This window comes from Triturus cristatus, chromosome 3_1 (genome assembly GCF_964204655.1).
Source record: "Triturus cristatus chromosome 3_1, aTriCri1.1, whole genome shotgun sequence".
Lineage (NCBI taxonomy): Eukaryota > Metazoa > Chordata > Amphibia > Caudata > Salamandridae > Triturus > Triturus cristatus.
The window spans coordinates 213,185,249-213,203,005 of record NC_140583.1 but is presented as its reverse complement, the minus strand read 5'-3'; the positions used below and the strand labels follow the sequence as shown (position 1 = coordinate 213,203,005).

The 17,757-nt window shown below is 49.3% G+C and overlaps 1 protein-coding gene across 3 annotated transcripts in view; it reads right to left on the bottom strand.

Annotated features, from left to right (window-relative positions):
• SCAPER (S-phase cyclin A associated protein in the ER) overlaps positions 1 to 17,757 on the bottom strand; it is a 3,109,515-nt gene that overhangs the window by 2,299,234 nt on the left and 792,524 nt on the right. For all 3 annotated transcript variants that reach the window (XM_085643688.1, XM_085643687.1, XM_085643686.1), the window contains exon 9: positions 15,625 to 15,887. In XM_085643688.1, the coding sequence (XP_085499814.1) occupies positions 15,625 to 15,887 (263 nt within the window). The remainder of the gene's footprint in view (positions 1 to 15,624; positions 15,888 to 17,757) is intronic.

Here is a 17,757-nt window from a genome sequence, read left to right as displayed (position 1 = left end):
TTATTCACATCTGACATGTTCCTTTATTGTATCACACTCCCTTCACCAAAATCCCTTTAAACAATAGAGAGGAAGGGGTGGACAGACAAGCCCTATAGGCTGTCATTATGTGTCTGCTAAAAGGATACCGTGCCTTTAAGGAACTCTCCAGAGACCCCCGGTATCCCAGGATGCACAGCCAAAGCAAGTTACTTTCAGTTCTTTTTGAAGGTGTATAACAACAGGCCTGATACTGTCAGTGTACTCCACCGGGGAGGAGGGAGGGTCGTTTATGACTATAACAGAGATACCCCTACTACAGAACTGGAGTTACAGGTAAGAAACTACTCCTTCTGTAGTAGGGGATCTCTGTGTATAGTCATAATCTATGAATAGAATGGCAAGCCCATCCCAACCAACAAACAGCGGTGGAGTAACAAACAAAACACCAACAAATTACTGTGCAAACAAATTCCTCAGCGAAGCCTGTCCAACCTGCGCATCTGCCCTAGCATCAGAGTCCAGGCAGTAATGCTTTGTAAACGTATGGACCGACTTCCAGGTGGCAGCCTTACAAATGTCAGCAATTGGAACATTCCTAAGCAAAGCCGTAGTAGCTGCTTTGCCCCTAGTCGAATGCGCTGTAGGCTTACCCCCTAACGTCTTATTAGCTTTCTGATAAAGCTGAATACAGGACACAATCCATCTGCATATTGACTGTTTTGAGGTAGCTAGACCAGTTCTTACTGAACCATAATTTACAAACAGTTGATCCGACCTGCGGATGTCTTTTGTCTTATCTAGATAGAATTTCAACACCCTACGCACATCTAGTGAATGCAGAGACCTCTCCGCCGGAGAGGAGGGATGCTGAAAAAATGTAGGCAAAGTTATCATTTGATTTACATGAAAATCAGATATCACTTTAGGCAAAAATTTAGGATGAGTACGCATCACTACTTTAGAAGCATGGAATACAGTATACGGCTCTTGACAACACAGAGCCTGAATCTCACTTACCCTCCTGGCCGATGTAATGGCCACAAGGAAGGCAGCCTTCCAGGACAAATGCTGCAAAGAAGCCTTATGAATAGGCTCAAAAGGCTCCCTCATTAATCTGGACAACACCACGTTCAATTCCCATGGCGGAGAAGGTCGTCTAACAGGGGGAAACACCTTACGCAAACCCTACAAAAAATCTTTAATCACAGGGATTTGAAAAAATGAGGTTTGGGAAGGGCCCTTTCTATACGAAGTCAAGGCTGCGAGATGAACTTTAATAGACTGAAAATTAAGCCCAGATTCGCTAACTGCAGCAGATAAGGCAGAATAACATCCTCTTTACAAGATGTAGGGTCAATGTCCTTTGCCGTGCACCATAAGCAGAATCTCTTCCACTTATAGGCGTAAGAAGTCCTCGTGGACGGCCTCTTCGCCTCTTTCAAGATCTCCATACAGTCCTGAGGTAGGTTCAAGTGTCCATACTGTACTAGTTCAGGAGCCATGCTGCCAAACTCAAGGACGAGAGATTGGGGTGAACCATCTGTCCTCCGAATTTCGTGAGAAGGTCCGGCCGACACGGCAGGCGCCGGTGTGGGAGAACAGACCGGTGAAGAAGATCGGTGAACCACCATTGCCTCGGCCACTCCGGAGCAATCAGGATCATCCTGGCTCTGGATTGCGACAGCTTGATCAGCACCGCCGGAATCAGGGGAATGGGTGGAAAGGCGTAGAGAAAGCTGTTCGACCAGTTGATCCATAGTGCATTCCCCAGCGTCCCTGGTTGGTAGTACCTGGACGCGAAGTCGCGGCATTTGCTGTTTTCTGCCGTAGCGAACAGATCGATATCCGGAGTGCCCCACTCTGCGAAGACGTCTCGTAGCACGTTGTCGTTTAGCACCCAGTCGTGATTTTCTTGAACGAGCCTGCTGAGTGCATCGGCTTGGGCGTTCTGCACTCCCGGCAGATGGGTTGCCGTGATCGTCAGGTTCCTGGCCACCAGCCAATTCCAGATAGTCTGTGCCTCCCGAGACAACGTGCGTGAACGGGAGCCCCCCTGCTTGTTGAGGTAATACATGGTAGCGGTATTGTCCGTCTGAACTAGCAGGGAGTTCGTCTTGAAGGAAGGATGGAACGCCTTCAGGGCCAAGTGTACCGCTCTGAGTTCCAAAAAGTTGATGTGGTAAGTCATCTCCGTCTGCGACCATATCCCCTGAATCTGAAGAGGGCCCGAATGCGCTCCCCAACCTTGGAGAGACGCATCCGTCACTATGGTCTGGACCGGAATATCCTTGTGAAAGGGAGTCCCCTTGCAGACATTCTCTGAGGAGCACCACCATTTCAGAGACTGTAGAGCGTGTTGGGATAGAAGAATCTTGTCCTCCCAACGCCCCCTCCTCTGGTCCCATTGATCCTCCAGACATTCCTGCAGAGGCCTCATATGCAGACGTGCATTGGGGGTGAGAACGATGCATGAAGCCATCGACCCCAGTAAAGAGGACACCGTCCTCACTGTAGGATAGTGGGCTGAGAGGAGATGCAGGGCCTTCCCACGGATCGATAAGCGTCTCTCCTCCGAAGGACACACGCTTGCGTTCAAAGTATTGACTGAGGCCCCCAAGTACTGGAGACACTGCACAGGGATCGGCATGGACTTCGACATGTTGATGTGCAGCCCCAGGCGATGAAGCAAGGCAGCTGTCCTGTTGAAATGACACTGGGCTTCCTGGTACGTGGAAGCTTTGATCAGCCAATCGTCCAGGTATGGATACACAAACACTTTGTTCTTCCGCAAGTGTGCTGCCACCACTGCCATGCACTTGGAGAACGTCCTTGGTGCAGACTTCAGACCAAACGGGAGCATTGTATACTGGTAATGGTTGTTGCCTACCAGAAACCTCAGGAACTTGCAATGCTTTTGTGCGATCGGCACGTGAAAGTAAGCGTCCTGCAGATCTATGGCGCACAGCCAGTCTCCTCGATGCAACTGAGGGTAAATCTGATGCAGGGACAACATACGGACCTTCTCTCTGCGGATCCACTTGTTTGCTTGACGCAGATCCAGAATAGGCCTGAACTCGTTCTTGTCCTTTTTTCTGACGAGAAAGAACCTTGAGTAAAGACCTTTTCCTTTTTGCCCCAAAGGAACAGCCTCTATCGCCTTCTTCTTTAACAGAATGTCCGCCTCCCGCCGGAGCTCTCGTACCATGCAGGGAGAGCGCACTGGTGGAATCTGTGGAGGCGGGCTGGTGAAACGAAGACTGTACCCATTGCAAACAATATTCAGCACCCACTTGTCCTGAGTTATTGTTCTCCACTCTGCCAGGTAGTATTGAATACTTCCCCCCACCGGAGCGGGTAACGGATGAGGGGGAAGCGACCTTTCAGGGCTTCGACCCGGCCGGGCACTTGTTCCCCGACAAGGATTGATGCTGGCCTCTGCCCCTCTGGCGCTTTTGAAAGGACTGCCTCGGGAACTGCTGTTGTTGCTGGTGCTGGTGCTGGTGTTGTTGTTGACCAGACTGACGCCCCTGGCCGCGTTGCTTAGAATAACGCCTGCCATAGGAACGGAATGACCTCTTCTGTTCCTTGGGTTTTTCCAACCCCACAGCCTTCAGGGTTTCTGCTTCGGCCTTCATGCGAGCCATTTCGTCATCCGCATGAGACCCGAACAACGTCGTGCCAGAGAAAGGCAAGTTAGCAATCTTTTGCTGCGCTTCAGGCTTTAGAGAGGTAAGTCTCAGCCAGGAATGTCTCCTCATGTGTACTCCATGACAGTACCCATGGGCCGCCATCAACGATACATCCCCCGCTGCACTGATGATCTGGTTGGAGACCATCATGCCCTCATTCAACACCTCCTGGAAGTCCTCCCATTTATCCCTAGGCAGGGAGGCAGCAAACTGTTGCAGGGAGTCCCAAAGCGATCGGTCATAGCGACCCAGCAGAGTGGAGGCGCTAGCAGCCTTCATAGTCGTGGCCGACGTAGAGCACATTCTCCTCCCCAAGGAGTCCATCTTGCGACTCTCCTTATCGGGAGGAGCCGTGGAAGAGGGCGTCGTGGAGTGTTGTTTCCGAGCCGCAACCACAATGACCGAGTCCAGGGGAGGGTCCACCCTGAGGAACACCGGGTCCGAATCAGGGGCCCTGTACTTTTTCTGCAACCGTGAGGGAGCAGACTTCACCACGGCTGGTGTCAAGAAGACCTCCATGGCTGGGTCCTCCAAACCCGGAACCAAAGGCAGGAGGGGGCATGACAGGTGAGCCTTGTGCAAAGTCTCAAAGATCACAGAGGTAGTGGAAACCGGTACTGCTACTGAGATTCCCAATTTCGCCGCCCCCCGGATCAGCACATCCTGGAACGTGGCAATATCATCCACCGGCGATATTCTAGTAGGCGGCGTTTCCGACAACGAGGGGGAAAGCCGTCCATTGCCCGAAGAGTCCGTATACCTCGTGCCTCTGGAACGAGATCTATATCTCCGTCGTCCATGCCTGGTGTGAGTGGACGATCTGTGTCTGCTCCGTAACCTCCGGCGAGATCGGGAGCGTGATCTCAGTCTGCGCGGAGCCTTAGGAATCACCGGTAGCCGAGGAGACGGCGGGAGCTGAGGCACCGGCGTTGGCGGAGGCGGTGTAGGTAGCTTAGGAGGAGGAGGAGGAGGAGGAGGAGGAGGAGGAGGCGGCGGAGGAGGCGTAGGAGGCTTCTGAGGCAGCGGCTGAGGGAGAGGCTGCGGAGTCCCATCACTCCTTGCAGGAGAACCCGGACTAGCCCTGTCCGGACTCCCGTCCACCCTTCTCTTCTTGGCGGGCCTATCCCGTGCTGAAGTAAACGAGGGGGAGCGCCTTCTTCTCCTATATCCACGACTGGATATGGTAATCACCGAAGAAGTGTTACCCGATGTCCTCGACGTCGAACTGAGCGTCGACCTCGTACGGCTTCTCCTCGCCGTTGTCCGTAAACGGCGTCCCCTCGACGTCGAACGGTGGCCCCTCGACGGCGATCTCCTGTGCCTCGACGGCGATCTGCGCCTCGACGGCGATCTGCGCCTCGACGGCGATCTGTGCCTCGACGGCGATCTGTGCCTCGACGGCGATCTGTGCCTCGACGGCGATCTGTGCCTCGACGGCGATCCCCTGCGCCTCGACGGCAGCCGCCAGTGTCTCGGCGTCGATGTCGTCGGCGTCGATCCAAGAGCTGACGGCGAAGGAGACGAGCGATTGCGCCTCGACGGCGAGCTGCGCTGTCTGTGGGGCTCTGCACGACGTCGATGGTGTGTCGACGTCGAAATCCTCGACGGCGACCCAGTCCTAGGTCTCGCCGGCCCCTCTCTCGATGTCTAACGTCGAGAACGCCGAGATCCAGAGCCCTGGATCGACGGCAAACACTCCGGTGCTTTACCTCTCGCCGTCGACGTCGTCGCCTTCGACGTCGAACGCGATCTACCAGCCGGTAGGTGTCGTTTCTGCTCCTTTTTCTGCCCGGAGGTCCCTCCAGTGGCTGAAGTATGGGCAGAGGAAGGGGAATGAGATCCTCCATGCCCCGAAGTCCCACCTGTTCTCTGCTTCTCCTGTCCCTGAAGGCGAATCTTCTCTCTGTCTCTCAGGGTCCTCTTGGAGAAGGTCTTGCAGATGTCACACGTAGCAGGGACATGTGAAGATGAGAGGCAGAGAATACAGACATCATGTGGGTCTGTCTTGGCCATTTTCCTCCCACACTCAGGGCATTTATCAAATAAAGCCATGCTAAGAGTGGGTCAAACTGCACCAAATTGCAGAATGCAGCAGAGAAAGGCTCTAGACGTCGAATGAACAAACTTCTTTATCAAAAAAAACAATTTTTATCCAAATATCCACCCAAAAGGGTAGAGCTCAAGCTCCAGGGTCCTGCTAGCAGGAGCCGGAAAAAAGAACTGAAAGTAACTTGCTTTGGCTGTGCATCCTGGGATACCGGGGGTCTCTGGAGAGTTCCTTAAAGGCACGGTATCCTTTTAGCAGACACATAATGACAGCCTATAGGGCTTGTCTGTCCACCCCTTCCTCTCTATTGTTTAAAGGGATTTTGGTGAAGGGAATGTGATACAATAAAGGAACATGTCAGATGTGAATAAAAATGACATTTAAACTTTATTTTGGCTTTTGTGTTCACTTCAGATGAAGTGCTGGCCAGTGAAGCCATATTGTTATTAGGCTGTATTATTTTGTCTGTCTCTTAAGTGTCTTTGCAGGTTTGCAAATGCAGGACAGCTTAAGAGATATTTTGATTGCTCCGGAGTCCCCGCACATGGGCGGGACTATTCATAGATTATGACTATACACAGAGATCCCCTACTACAGAACTAGAGCAGTTCTGTGCTCGGTGGACCCCACCTGCGCCCTCTACCCAGCAAGCGGTCCCTAATAGCGACCCGGTACCCGCAAAACGTCCCAAGGTGGACGCTGTTGATCAGGATGCCTTTGAGCGACTGCGTGAAGACTTCATTGCCCACAACGCTCTGCAGCCTCCTCCTGTAATCCATTCTCCCCCTGCAGCGCCCACTGATCCACCCAGCCCCGCTCAGGACACAGGAGCTCAGGACACGGGCGATGAGGACGATGGGGATACAGATGACGAGCCAGGTCCTTCCAGGCCGTGGCGTCCCGCCACATCACCGCTCAACTCGGATCCTCAGGCTCCTTCGGGGGGTTCGGATATGTTAGACCTAGAACTCTTGATGCATCCACAGTCTGTTAAGGTGGCCGGTTGTGTGGCCAGTAGGATCCGCACGCCAATGGGCAAGGAGGCTTGCAGTCGCCTGCGGTCCGAATGCCCTTGCCCTTCCCTTGATGGTAAAGTCGCGCAAACACCTGAGCTCGACCCGAGAATGGCGACTTTTCTCGCTAAATTCATCAAGGATCCCAAGAAGGGGCTAGACCGTTCCTGGAGGGTGTGCCAGGATAAACTCCTGGACGCCCTAGGACCCATGACTATGATATTAGAAATGGCTGAGGATGCCAAGAATTCAGGAGCCCTGATTTATCCCGAGGACCTCTCTGGGTGGGCGCAGAGAGCAATAGTATTCTTAGGAAACGCAAATTGTACGCTCTCCACAGAACGCTGGAGGTCATTTCTGATTAAAGTGGACACAAAGTTGGGAGACTTGGCGGATTTGGAGGCTGGGGCGGTTGCTCAGGGAGGTTTGTTTGGAGAACCGTTCATAAAAGAATTAGGAAAGTTCATTAATATTTTCACCTCCTTAGATAAGGCCCAATCTATCAAGGTCTTTTCCTCAAGGGTTTTCCATGGGGCCGGCCGAGGAAGGGGCCGCTCGACCGCCAAGGTCCCCAACTCCAACTATTCCAGGGGACAAGGCTCCAGAAAAAGGCAGTACCAAACGCAGGCACGGTACTCCTAACTTTTACCCATCCCGTGGCAGACATTCCAGGGGCAGAGGTTTCCGCAGCGGAATCAACGCCACTATTACCGGTAAGTGTTTCTTCCCTTTCCGTGGTGAGAGTGGGGGGGTCGCTTGGCCCGCTTTCTGAGTGTGTGGAGGTCACTCACATCCGACGCTTGGGTCCTGCAGACTGTGCAGGGGTTTCAGATAGATTTCCGCGGCGAACCCAGACAGACCTTCCAGCCCAACCCCATTCGGTTTTCCCAGCCAGAAGAGGTCCTGATAGACGTGAAAATCTAAGCTCTCTTAGACAAGGTGCTATTTGCAGCACAGTCTTAGATCCTCTCGGGTTCCTCAGCAACATGTTCGTGGTGGACAAGACGGACGGGGGCAACGTCCGGATCTCAACCTGCGCAATTTCAACGAATGGCTGGTTTACCGCCATTTCAAGATGGCAGGTATTCACCTCCTCTGGGATGTGCTCAGGCCGGCGGTTTGGATGGCCCGGTTGGATTTAAAAGATGCTTACTTAGCCATCCCTATTTTCCCTCCTCACAGGAAGTTTCTGCAATTCCTCTGGCACGGTCAAGCGTACCTCTTCACCACCCTTCCTATCGGGCTCGCCTCCACCCCCTGGTGCTTCACCAAGGTTCTCAAACTGGTGGTGGTGTACCTCCGGGCGAGAGGCACCCACTTCATCGTTTACTTGGACGATATGCTCTTGCTGGCCCAAGATCCGGGAACGCTTCGGGACCAGCTACAGCAGGCCGTAAGTCTGTTAGAGAGCTTAGGCTTTGTCATAAACGCAAAAAAGTCCCTCTTAGTACCAGCTCAGCGCGTCACTTTTTTAGGTTTCGTGGTCGACTCCACGACGGCACCTCTCAGTCTTCTCTCGCGGGAGGTGGCAAAAATTCGCCATGAGCTCAGGCAGACTTTGGTCAAGGGCACGGTTCCCCTGCAGCAGATAGCACGCATCGTAGGGTTGTTGTCAGCCTCAATCCAGGCTATCTTCTCGGGCCCCTTCACTATCGGGCCTTGCAGCGGCTCAAAGCCAAGCACTTACGAAAAGAGCTCCCTTACTCCCATCCAGTCTCCCTTTCGGGGGAAGCTGTGGAAGAGTTCGTTGGTGGCTCTCCCACATGGAAGCATGGAACGGGAGAGCGATCTTTGGATCTGCCCCAGACCGGATCATAGAGTCAGATGCGAGTAGGTCGGGCTGGGGCGCCAGGTGCGGAGACTTCTCCACAGGCGGTTCGTGGTCACCACAAGAGCTTCATATCAACTGCCTGGAGCTTTTGACAGGCTCTTTCGCCATGCGTTGTTGGACCAGGGAAAGGGTCCAGTCTTACGTCCTTTTAAATATGGACAATGTATCGGCGGTCAGGTATATAAACCACCTAGGAGGTACTTGTTCAAAGGTGCTTTCGGGCCTGGCCGTGAATCTCTGGCAGTTTTGCCCCGACAATCGGATCACATTGACGGTGGAGTATCTCCCAGGTTGGGAGAATCTGATGGCGGACTGGCAGTCACGCCATTTCAGAGATTCCAGTCTGTGGAAGTTGCATCCCGACGTTTTTTCTCGGGTGCAGAACTTTGGGGTCCTTTTTCTGTGGATCTTTTTGCTTCGAGGTTGGATCACCAGCTTCCTCGTTTCTTCAGCTGGAGGCCGGACCCCCTCGCGGCAGCCACGGATGTGGTCCTTCAAGATTGGACGCAGGAGGAACCGTATGCATTCCCTCCTTTCGCCATGATCACAAGGCTGTCTGCCCAGACCCGGCGACAACAAGCCAGCATGGTTCTCATCACGCCCATTTGGAGGTCTCAAGTGTGGTTTCCGGTTCTTCTGGAACTTTCTTGGGATTCTCCAATCCCACTTCTCCGCTTTCCAGAGCTTCTCCTCAATCCGGACGGGGTTCCTCATCAGATGGTTCTCGAAGGCTCTCTCCACCTCATGGTGTGGAGGATTACAGGGGACGTTGGTCGCTCCCGGGCCTTTCACAGTTCGCTGAGAGCCTCTTGTCCAGGGCCTGGTCAGATAGTAATGTCAAGTGTTTTCGTTCAGCCTGGACAAGATGGTGTCATTGGTGTGTGTGACGGGGTTGTGATCCCGTGGGCACCGACGTGGTCCATGTTTTGAATTTTTGGAACACCTAGCTCAGCAGGGTCTTGTTTTCCGGTCGGTCAACACCTTCCGTTAGTCAATTTCAGCGGGGTATTCCCCACTGGATGGCAAACCAGTGGGAGAGCATCCCTTTGTTTGCAGACTCGAGAGGTCTCCGTTTATCGCTTCCACCGGAACCCAGGTACTCGGAGCTCTGGGATGTCAACAGAGTGCTTAATCTGTTTCTTTCATGGCGAACATCTTTACCGCAAGGAACTGTCTGCAAACTATTGAGTATCCAGCGTTCCCAGACTCTCCTAAACTTTGTGTTGTGCGTTGTCTGAAGGCGTATGAGGAGATGTCTGAGGAACTCCGCCATACAGGAGAGCAACAGCTCTTAATTGTGCTTAAAAAGCCACACAAGGCAGTTTCATCACCCACTATCACCCACCCGTTGGGTTATGCAGGAGGCAGGCATTAGCCTACGACAATTTGGGGCTCACTTAGCAAGAGGCGCTCCAGCCTCGAAAGCCTTTTCACTGGGAGCCCGTTTAGAGGATAATATGAATGCAGCAGACTGGTCCTCAGATTCAACTTTTAAAAGATTCTATTTTGAGCCGGTCATTGATATGGCCCATTTGGTGGTAAGTAAGATTTGAAGCAGCATAATCCGAAGCCTCCGGTCCAGAAAAATTTCCTAGCTAACGTAACGGAAAGTTTCAATTCTATTAAAGGACTCGGAGGAGAGGATTATCCCACCACAGATCTCCGAGAGATTCCCCCCATTGGGAGTAAGTATGTGCTTTTCGTTTGATATTGATTTCATCTACAGTATTGTTTTGCTTTGCCCTAATGCAGTATTCAGACGTTGATGCTTAAACCTGTTCAGGATTATGATAGTTTATGATAATAATCCACATTTGTAAAGCGCGAACAATCACCCGTAAGAGTCACATGGTGCTGGGCTAATCTGCCGCCGTTGCTGGGGATAGAGCCGTGATCCCCAGATTCCGGAGTCATTCGCCCTGGCTGCTGCGCCACACCTCTTCCCTTTGTTTGGCATGTTCTGCAAATTTACAGTTGTTGCACTGTATCCTCTGGTAGCTGACTTGCTTCACCTCTCTGGGCTTAGAGGTCCTCATGTGTTCTTTGGTTTTTCCAGCAACAGATTCCAGAATTCAGGACATCTGAACTGGATGACCGTGCTTCGTCGCAAAGAAAGAGGATGAGCAGGGCAGCAAGGACGGACTAGGAGAGGGTCCCTGGACTGTGACTGGCCATAATGTTGGTCCCTTCTTTGCTTTATTTTCAACCATTTTTTCCCAAGGGTGTTTGGGAAATGTGGTCCAAGTTTAAGTTTTGAAATGGCTGCTGTGCAATAAAGCATAGAAAGTGATAGCATAATCCTCGCCTCCGAGTCCTTAATAGAATTGAAACTTTCTGTTACGTTAGCTAGGAAATTTTTCATTGTCTCTGTGTAATGAGTGTGATGTGAAGTGCTCGGAGACCATACACTGGAATCATTGGTGCTGTAAATCAAGTTAAATTCATCTGAGCGAGAGTGTGGTTATGGAGACTTTTAAGGGGCACTGTTAAAGGGTGGTAGTGAGGAAATCAGTGGTGAAGGGAGTCATTTGGGGGGCACCAACAAACATTGTCGCACAGGGCCCAACCAGCGCTAAAGCCGGCCCTGCCTTTGAGGACAGGCAGCCTCACCTATTGACCCCTCTGTTGGCCTTGTTTTAGCAGTAGTAGCTGAAACTCACCAGGGGTCGCCATTGCAGGATTTGCAAGCACACCAAACTAAGTTCACAAACTTCACGGTCTCTCTGCTTTATGCACAAGCACTTTTAACATGTGCTGCCTCCTTTGGGCCATCCTGAGTTATGCAGCAATGGAGTACAAGAATATTACACCGCAGTGTAAATTATGCAGCAAAAAAAAGGCGGCAGAGTAATGCAGTATATTTTCTGATACTTTATTATTTTTACAATGCTAACAGTCTCTGGAGAGATTTTGCCTTATTAGTACCAGTGTAACATGCAAATCCAGCAGTGAGAAAGGTGATCAGTCAACCTTTGCAAAGGATTGTCCACTTCACACCAACACAAGTCACATTTTTTTGCAACTTTAGATCCGTTTGAGCTACAATTTATTAGTTAAAATCATCAAATTATGCAGCAGATGATGCATTATGTGTCAAATATTGCAGAACCAGCATTATATAGAAAACATTTGCAAACTAGGATATTTTGCCATTCATGTTTGAACTGCTCTGGTGGAAAAAGTGAAGAGAAGTGCTAATGACCAAAGCTGAAAGCACATGCCATGTTTGTAGGCTTACCGCATTTCTTCTCTTAATAGAGCGCAGCTGCGGGGTGATTGTGTGCCTTTGTTAAAGTTTTCATGTTAATCGCAGCGCCCGTCATGACCTGCAATTAACATGAAAACTTAAAAAAAGGCACACAATCAAACCGCAGCACAGCTCTATTAAGAGAAGAAATGCAGCAAGTCTACAAACACAGCGTGTGCTTTCAGGTGATTCCGAAAGCACACGCTGTGTATGGTGCTGCATTTCTTTTGTTTTCTAGAGTGCTGTGTTTTTGTTTAAAGTATTCATGTCAATTGCAGCTCGTGCCCGGCGCTGCAATTAACACGAATACTTAAACAAAAGCATAGAATGAGCCCCGCAGCTGCACTCTAGAAAACAAAAGAAATTTTGTAAGTGCTCCATCCTTCAACCCACATGCTGCCACCTCTTCCTCTGCAACTTGGAAACACCAGTTTTTCGCACCCCTCGCCTTTTAAAAGCGGCGGTGCAGATGCTCTTGGGGGAAGTGTGTGCGCACCACACACATAGCACTTCGCGCTCGGGGGCACTGAGGTGCACACGTACGCATGCACCTCAAAGGGAACTCTGGTTAGGAGAGGTACATGGGATCATTTGCTCTGGTCCTGACGAAAAGCCTTGGGGCTTAGGCTTGTAGCATGTAGACCAGAAGATAAATACCCATCATAGTGTAGGTCTCCATTTCCCCTTTTTAACAGTACCAGCTACAGGATTTAATAAAATTTAGACTCCAAGTAGCCAGGTATTTTTTATAGCCTTCCATTATGACACAACTGGCTGATCACTCAGCTGGGGCAAGGTCGTGTAACCACTCCTTGCTTAGGTGTAGTATTCCTATACCTATCTTACATATAGACACATGTGTACCTATCAGCCACTCCTATGGCAGGCCTTAAAAATCCTGGAGGCAGAGTGCTTGGTAACAAGTGAGATGGTGCTCTAGCATGAGCTGAGCCTGCCTGCAGCTTTCGGAACCATGTCCTTATAGCTGTTCTATGATATAGCCTACCATATACCCTTAAAGTACCTTATAATCTTAAACGGTTATGGTAACTATGGTTTGGCTTTATCGAAACATGTCGTGTAAGGTGTCTAACACTTTGGAATAATACCCCCATACCATTTCTGGCAATGAGGATATTATTCCTCCCTTCTAGAGGGAGAAGACATGTTGAAACCTACTTGCCCGGTTAAAGTTAACCAGAGCCCCAGCATCACAAAATGGATGCTGCTGCCACAGACACAAGTCTGACCTCCTGCTGCTGGGAGTCCTTCCAGCGAGGGAGGCTTGGACAATAGGTTTCCCGTCTCGGGAGGTGCGAGCACCACCCTAGACAGGATTTAGTGTATTGGGGCAGGGAGGGTTGAATGAAACAAGACACTGCCTGGGGCACACAAGGTGTCCCATGCATAGTCCAGTTCAAACCGGTGCTGGGGCACTCCAGCCCCAGCTCTGGCGCGAAACTGGACAAAGGAAAGGGGGTGTAGCCACTCCCCTTCCTGGTCCCACCCATAGGAGGGACCTTGCAGGTAGCCCAGCCCACTAGCCCAGTATATCAGTAGGTAGCTGAGCCCTGCTAAATTAGATTAACCTGAATCTGCAACTTGAACAGAAACTCTGGACCTTCGACATTCAACCTCAGGAAGAAGACTGAAGAAATCTCCCTTGTGGCCAAGGAGTGACCACCCTGGGCAACCAGGCACCATCCAGCGACCGCTGCTTGCTTTGCGACTGAATCCTACGAGGGATGACTGCAGAGACTGACCAGCGCCGAGACTTCCAGACACCTCTGAACCAGATCCACATCTCCAGCGAAGCTGAGACCCGTGGAGGCGACGAGGGACGTGGGACCGGCGACTTGGGAAAAGTGGCTAGTAACTGACTAGCGCGACTTCTGAGGCGTCCTCGAGGATGTGCTTGGGGAATTGAGAAACCCCACTCCCGAGCACCATCTGCAAAGAAGACCAGCTCCCCACACTTCACGTGTTCTGCGTGGGGCCCTTCTGCACCTGTGTTGCTCGACGTGTTGTCCGGTTGCTGGCCCATGGCTAGTAGCCTCTGCGACGACGAACCTTTACTTTCGACTTGCTGGTCCGGCTCCTCCAGACTGGCACCCGCTCCTCTGTGAAAGAGAAGCACCCCAGACCTTCCTGGTCGGCATCAGAAGCAAGTCTTCCATCCTGCGTGGGTTCCGCTTGCCAAGGCTTGTTGGGTCCTGACTCGACTTCGACGCCGCTGACAGCAAGAGCCTTCGTGGGACAGCTCACCTCTTGGTCCTGGTCGTCCTCAACGTCTCCTGGTACCCGTGGCTGCTGCGACAAGCTTCACCTCTTCACCTGCATCTTCACGACATCGCCTGGTTCTTTCCTGGTTCCTTCCCGGCTCCTGGCTGGTGACCTAGACTCTGTCCCTTCTGCTTGCAGGTTCCTTCCTTCTTGATCCCCACCTTGGGATCCACCGGACACTCTGCACTGACTGCCTGTCAGCAACTTTCCTTCAGGCATCCATAGAAGTCCACGACGAAACCCGACGCAAGTTCACACCTATGCACCCGCAGCCCGTGGGCTAGGTAACTTGGGTACTTCGGTGCTCACAAGGGTATTGACTATCCTAGGGTCTAGTTTCCGAGTCTCGACTTTCTAGCTATACCAGAAGTGTCCTAAAACTGCTTATTTCTAACTGCTAGTGATTCTATCGACTTTTACGCATTACGCGTGAGTGTTTCCACTCTGCACCTGAATCCCGTGGGCCTCCCACTTCCTAACTGTTGGTAGTATAGTGTAGCCCCAGCGATTCCCTGGGCCTAGGCCTATCCTATGCTCGTGACAGTGGTCCTTATACCACTTACTTAGTATATGGTTTGCGTGGCCCCTAGGGCTCAACTGTATTACTTACCTGTGTGACTTAATGTATGCTTAAATAAGACTGTGTTGTACTTACCTCGAATCTCATAAAGTGTGCTGAGGGTTTGACTAGAATAAATACACTTTATTTCATATATATATATATCTGTTGTGGTGTCCTTTCATTTGGTATTCAAGGGATTACATATGGTATAACAGCTGGCTTCACATGCCATTCAGAGTTTAGCCTAAGACTGCTCTTGTCCATGCTACCACTAGGATAGCTGGTCTATAAGGTTGACTTTACAACCAATCACCATAAGGGTTGTTTGGACTGATACAAGGTGTACACTAGAATTAGTGACATCATATATCAGGCCAACTTCTCACAGGCGGGAAGAACCCGATGATGAAGCATGCCACCATGTGTCACTTTGGTGGGTGAGGTTTTTTTAAGAAAACTCATTCTTTTCCTTAAATCATTATCTATACCTACTATAGGACTGTTACTCTAATTACAAGTGGACTATATTTTATATTGACAAAACAAAATGGAAAGAAGGCGCTGAGAGGATAAAGCTCTTATTATAGCAGGATTTTCAAAGACTTCATCAACACTAGATGTTTGTCAACACATCTCATATTCTCTAACAGTGTTGAAGATTTGGTTACCAGTGTTTTGATAAGCACTACTTTTTATATATCATGTAAATGGTGGCTCAGTGGTCTGATTGACAGCATCATGGGCTCAGGTCATCAATGATGTGTTCATTTCACTTGGAAAGCCTACCTCCCAATAACTATATGTACATTTAAATAATACAAATAATGTGATAAACAACTTATCCACTAACAATGTTTGTGTCAATTTTATTGTGAAAAGGCAGTTATTTGAAAAATTGATGTACATCAAAGTTATGTTTAGAATCTGGTGGAACCCAACATGCATGCAGTTCTTCCATTTGAAATATTACCTCTGTCGCATCAGTGAGGTGAAGCTCTAAAGGGTACAATGAAACCTTAGGCAACGAATCACCATTTCCACATGGAGGTTCGATCAGCAATTCCACCTTTTTCTTGTGTTCTGTTGGCTCAATGCATGCATTTTCTTTATCACTGTCATCTTTCGATCTAGGTTGTTCTGTGGGTGGGGAGGTTTGAGCTACAGAAGTGGTAGACCGAGAACGTACAGGTCTTCCACGGTGGACTGTTTCCCACCCCTCGGCATCTTTATTTTCTAAGGTATAAAAGAAAGAAAAAATAATTAGCAAGTAACAGTCTTGTAAGCAGCAAAATATATACCTGTATCCAATAAGCATACCTCCTATCTTGTGGTGCGTATGGAATCGCATTTTTGGAGGAGAAAATGTTGCACAGTTGAGGGGTGGCCCCGAAAATGTAAGCTTGTAATAACTGCAAAGGGTGGGCAAGACCGGATATAGGCAAACAACCCAAAAGTGGGAAGTCCTAACGCAAGTCATTTTTGTCTGATCACTGCAGTGTATTTGAGTTGAACTTCAATACTTCTGAAGATGGCCTAACCTCCTAAAAGGAGCACGTGCCATTCTTGAGCACATATGCTTGGGATTTAAGAGAAATTACTATGGAGCTCGCTATAAACCTTTGAAATTGTTGCTAAGAATCTTGTTAGGGAACGACCTAGAATCACCAAGGAAGTGCTTTTCGACATCTGAATCAATCCTGGCGCCTCTACTTTACATGGCTGAATTTGCTAAGGAAATCATTCAAGGAATTTAGCTGCATAATTTAAGGTGGAATCCTTAGTTACTGATAAAGATCTGGTTTAAAATATTAGATCATTTTTACTTGAGATGCTTTAGTAATCAACAACCTATGAGTGTAATGCAGCTTAATGGCTATTATCTATTCAGAGGAAAATATTTAAACCTTAGAGACTTTAACGACCTTAAAGAGCTTAGGTCAGATTCGATAAATTATGGCCTGGAAAGTCAGACATTAACAGTGGAAGGCTTACGTTTACCATATGTGTACAGTACTAACTGATACCTAGGAGAAAGCCTGGAATTCTTCCAGATTTCTTTCAAAAATCTCATATTTATTTCCCACATGCACAAATACAAATTTTCAGGTGCAGGAATGTGATGTATAATTTGCTTTTGCCCTTGCTAATAGTTTGCGTGTGATTTGTATCCCTCCCACGGACAACTATGTTCACATACAGCTTTATCTGCAGATGTACCCTTCCCTTCCCACCATAGTTACAGACTTACTTCTGCCTTTGGTAACATTAGTTCTATGTAAGAGACATGATAACCCCACTCCAAGTGGAGTCATTAAAAATAACAAAAAACAATAGGCGCACGCAGTGATATAGAAGTGGGTTACACAGTTCTTGAAACAGATCAAAGGGTTAAGCAAATACTTAGAGAGAAAACATTTAAAAGGAAATTATAAATTGATGACACCACCCACATTATAATGCAGATTCAAACCTTACCATTTTAAATATGGTGTCATAAAGCGACAATAACATCGAATTATGCAGCGCAAAAAGCGAGGAACTGTTTTGGTACAAAGTGAGGAAAATGCATCTGGATGAAGCATTTGGTCCTGAAGAAATAATAAGAGTCAAACAAAACTGTAGCTTTGTTCAACAAATGCTTGGTCTGGCATTTAAGCGTTCTGTATGGAAATAAAAAACATTCTATTTAAGACATTTTTGCGTAGTTCACATTGCCTGCTGAATGGAGCTTTTTTGTATGAAACTCCACATCTATGAAGGGGGCGGGGGGCATACACAGGCCATGAGCGTAAGCTCCAGCTCTCATGGCATGTGTATCTTGCCTGGATGTCATAGTGGTCTGTAGAGTGAGGCCCCTGGCACTTTTTTTTTCTGTGGCAGTTGGTGCATGCCCGGCAGCTGTGGAGCAGTGGCTGTGTTGAGCAGAACCTGAAGCTGGGCATCAGGATCCCCGGTGAAGACTGTCAACAATAATGCTCAGTGGCTGGAGACTATTCAGTGGATTCATGGCATGCACCTTAGAAAAAACGAATCTTCAAAAAACGAATTTTTAAAAGGCAATAGATGCCTATGTATAAATTATTTGCCAATAGAACTTAAAGGC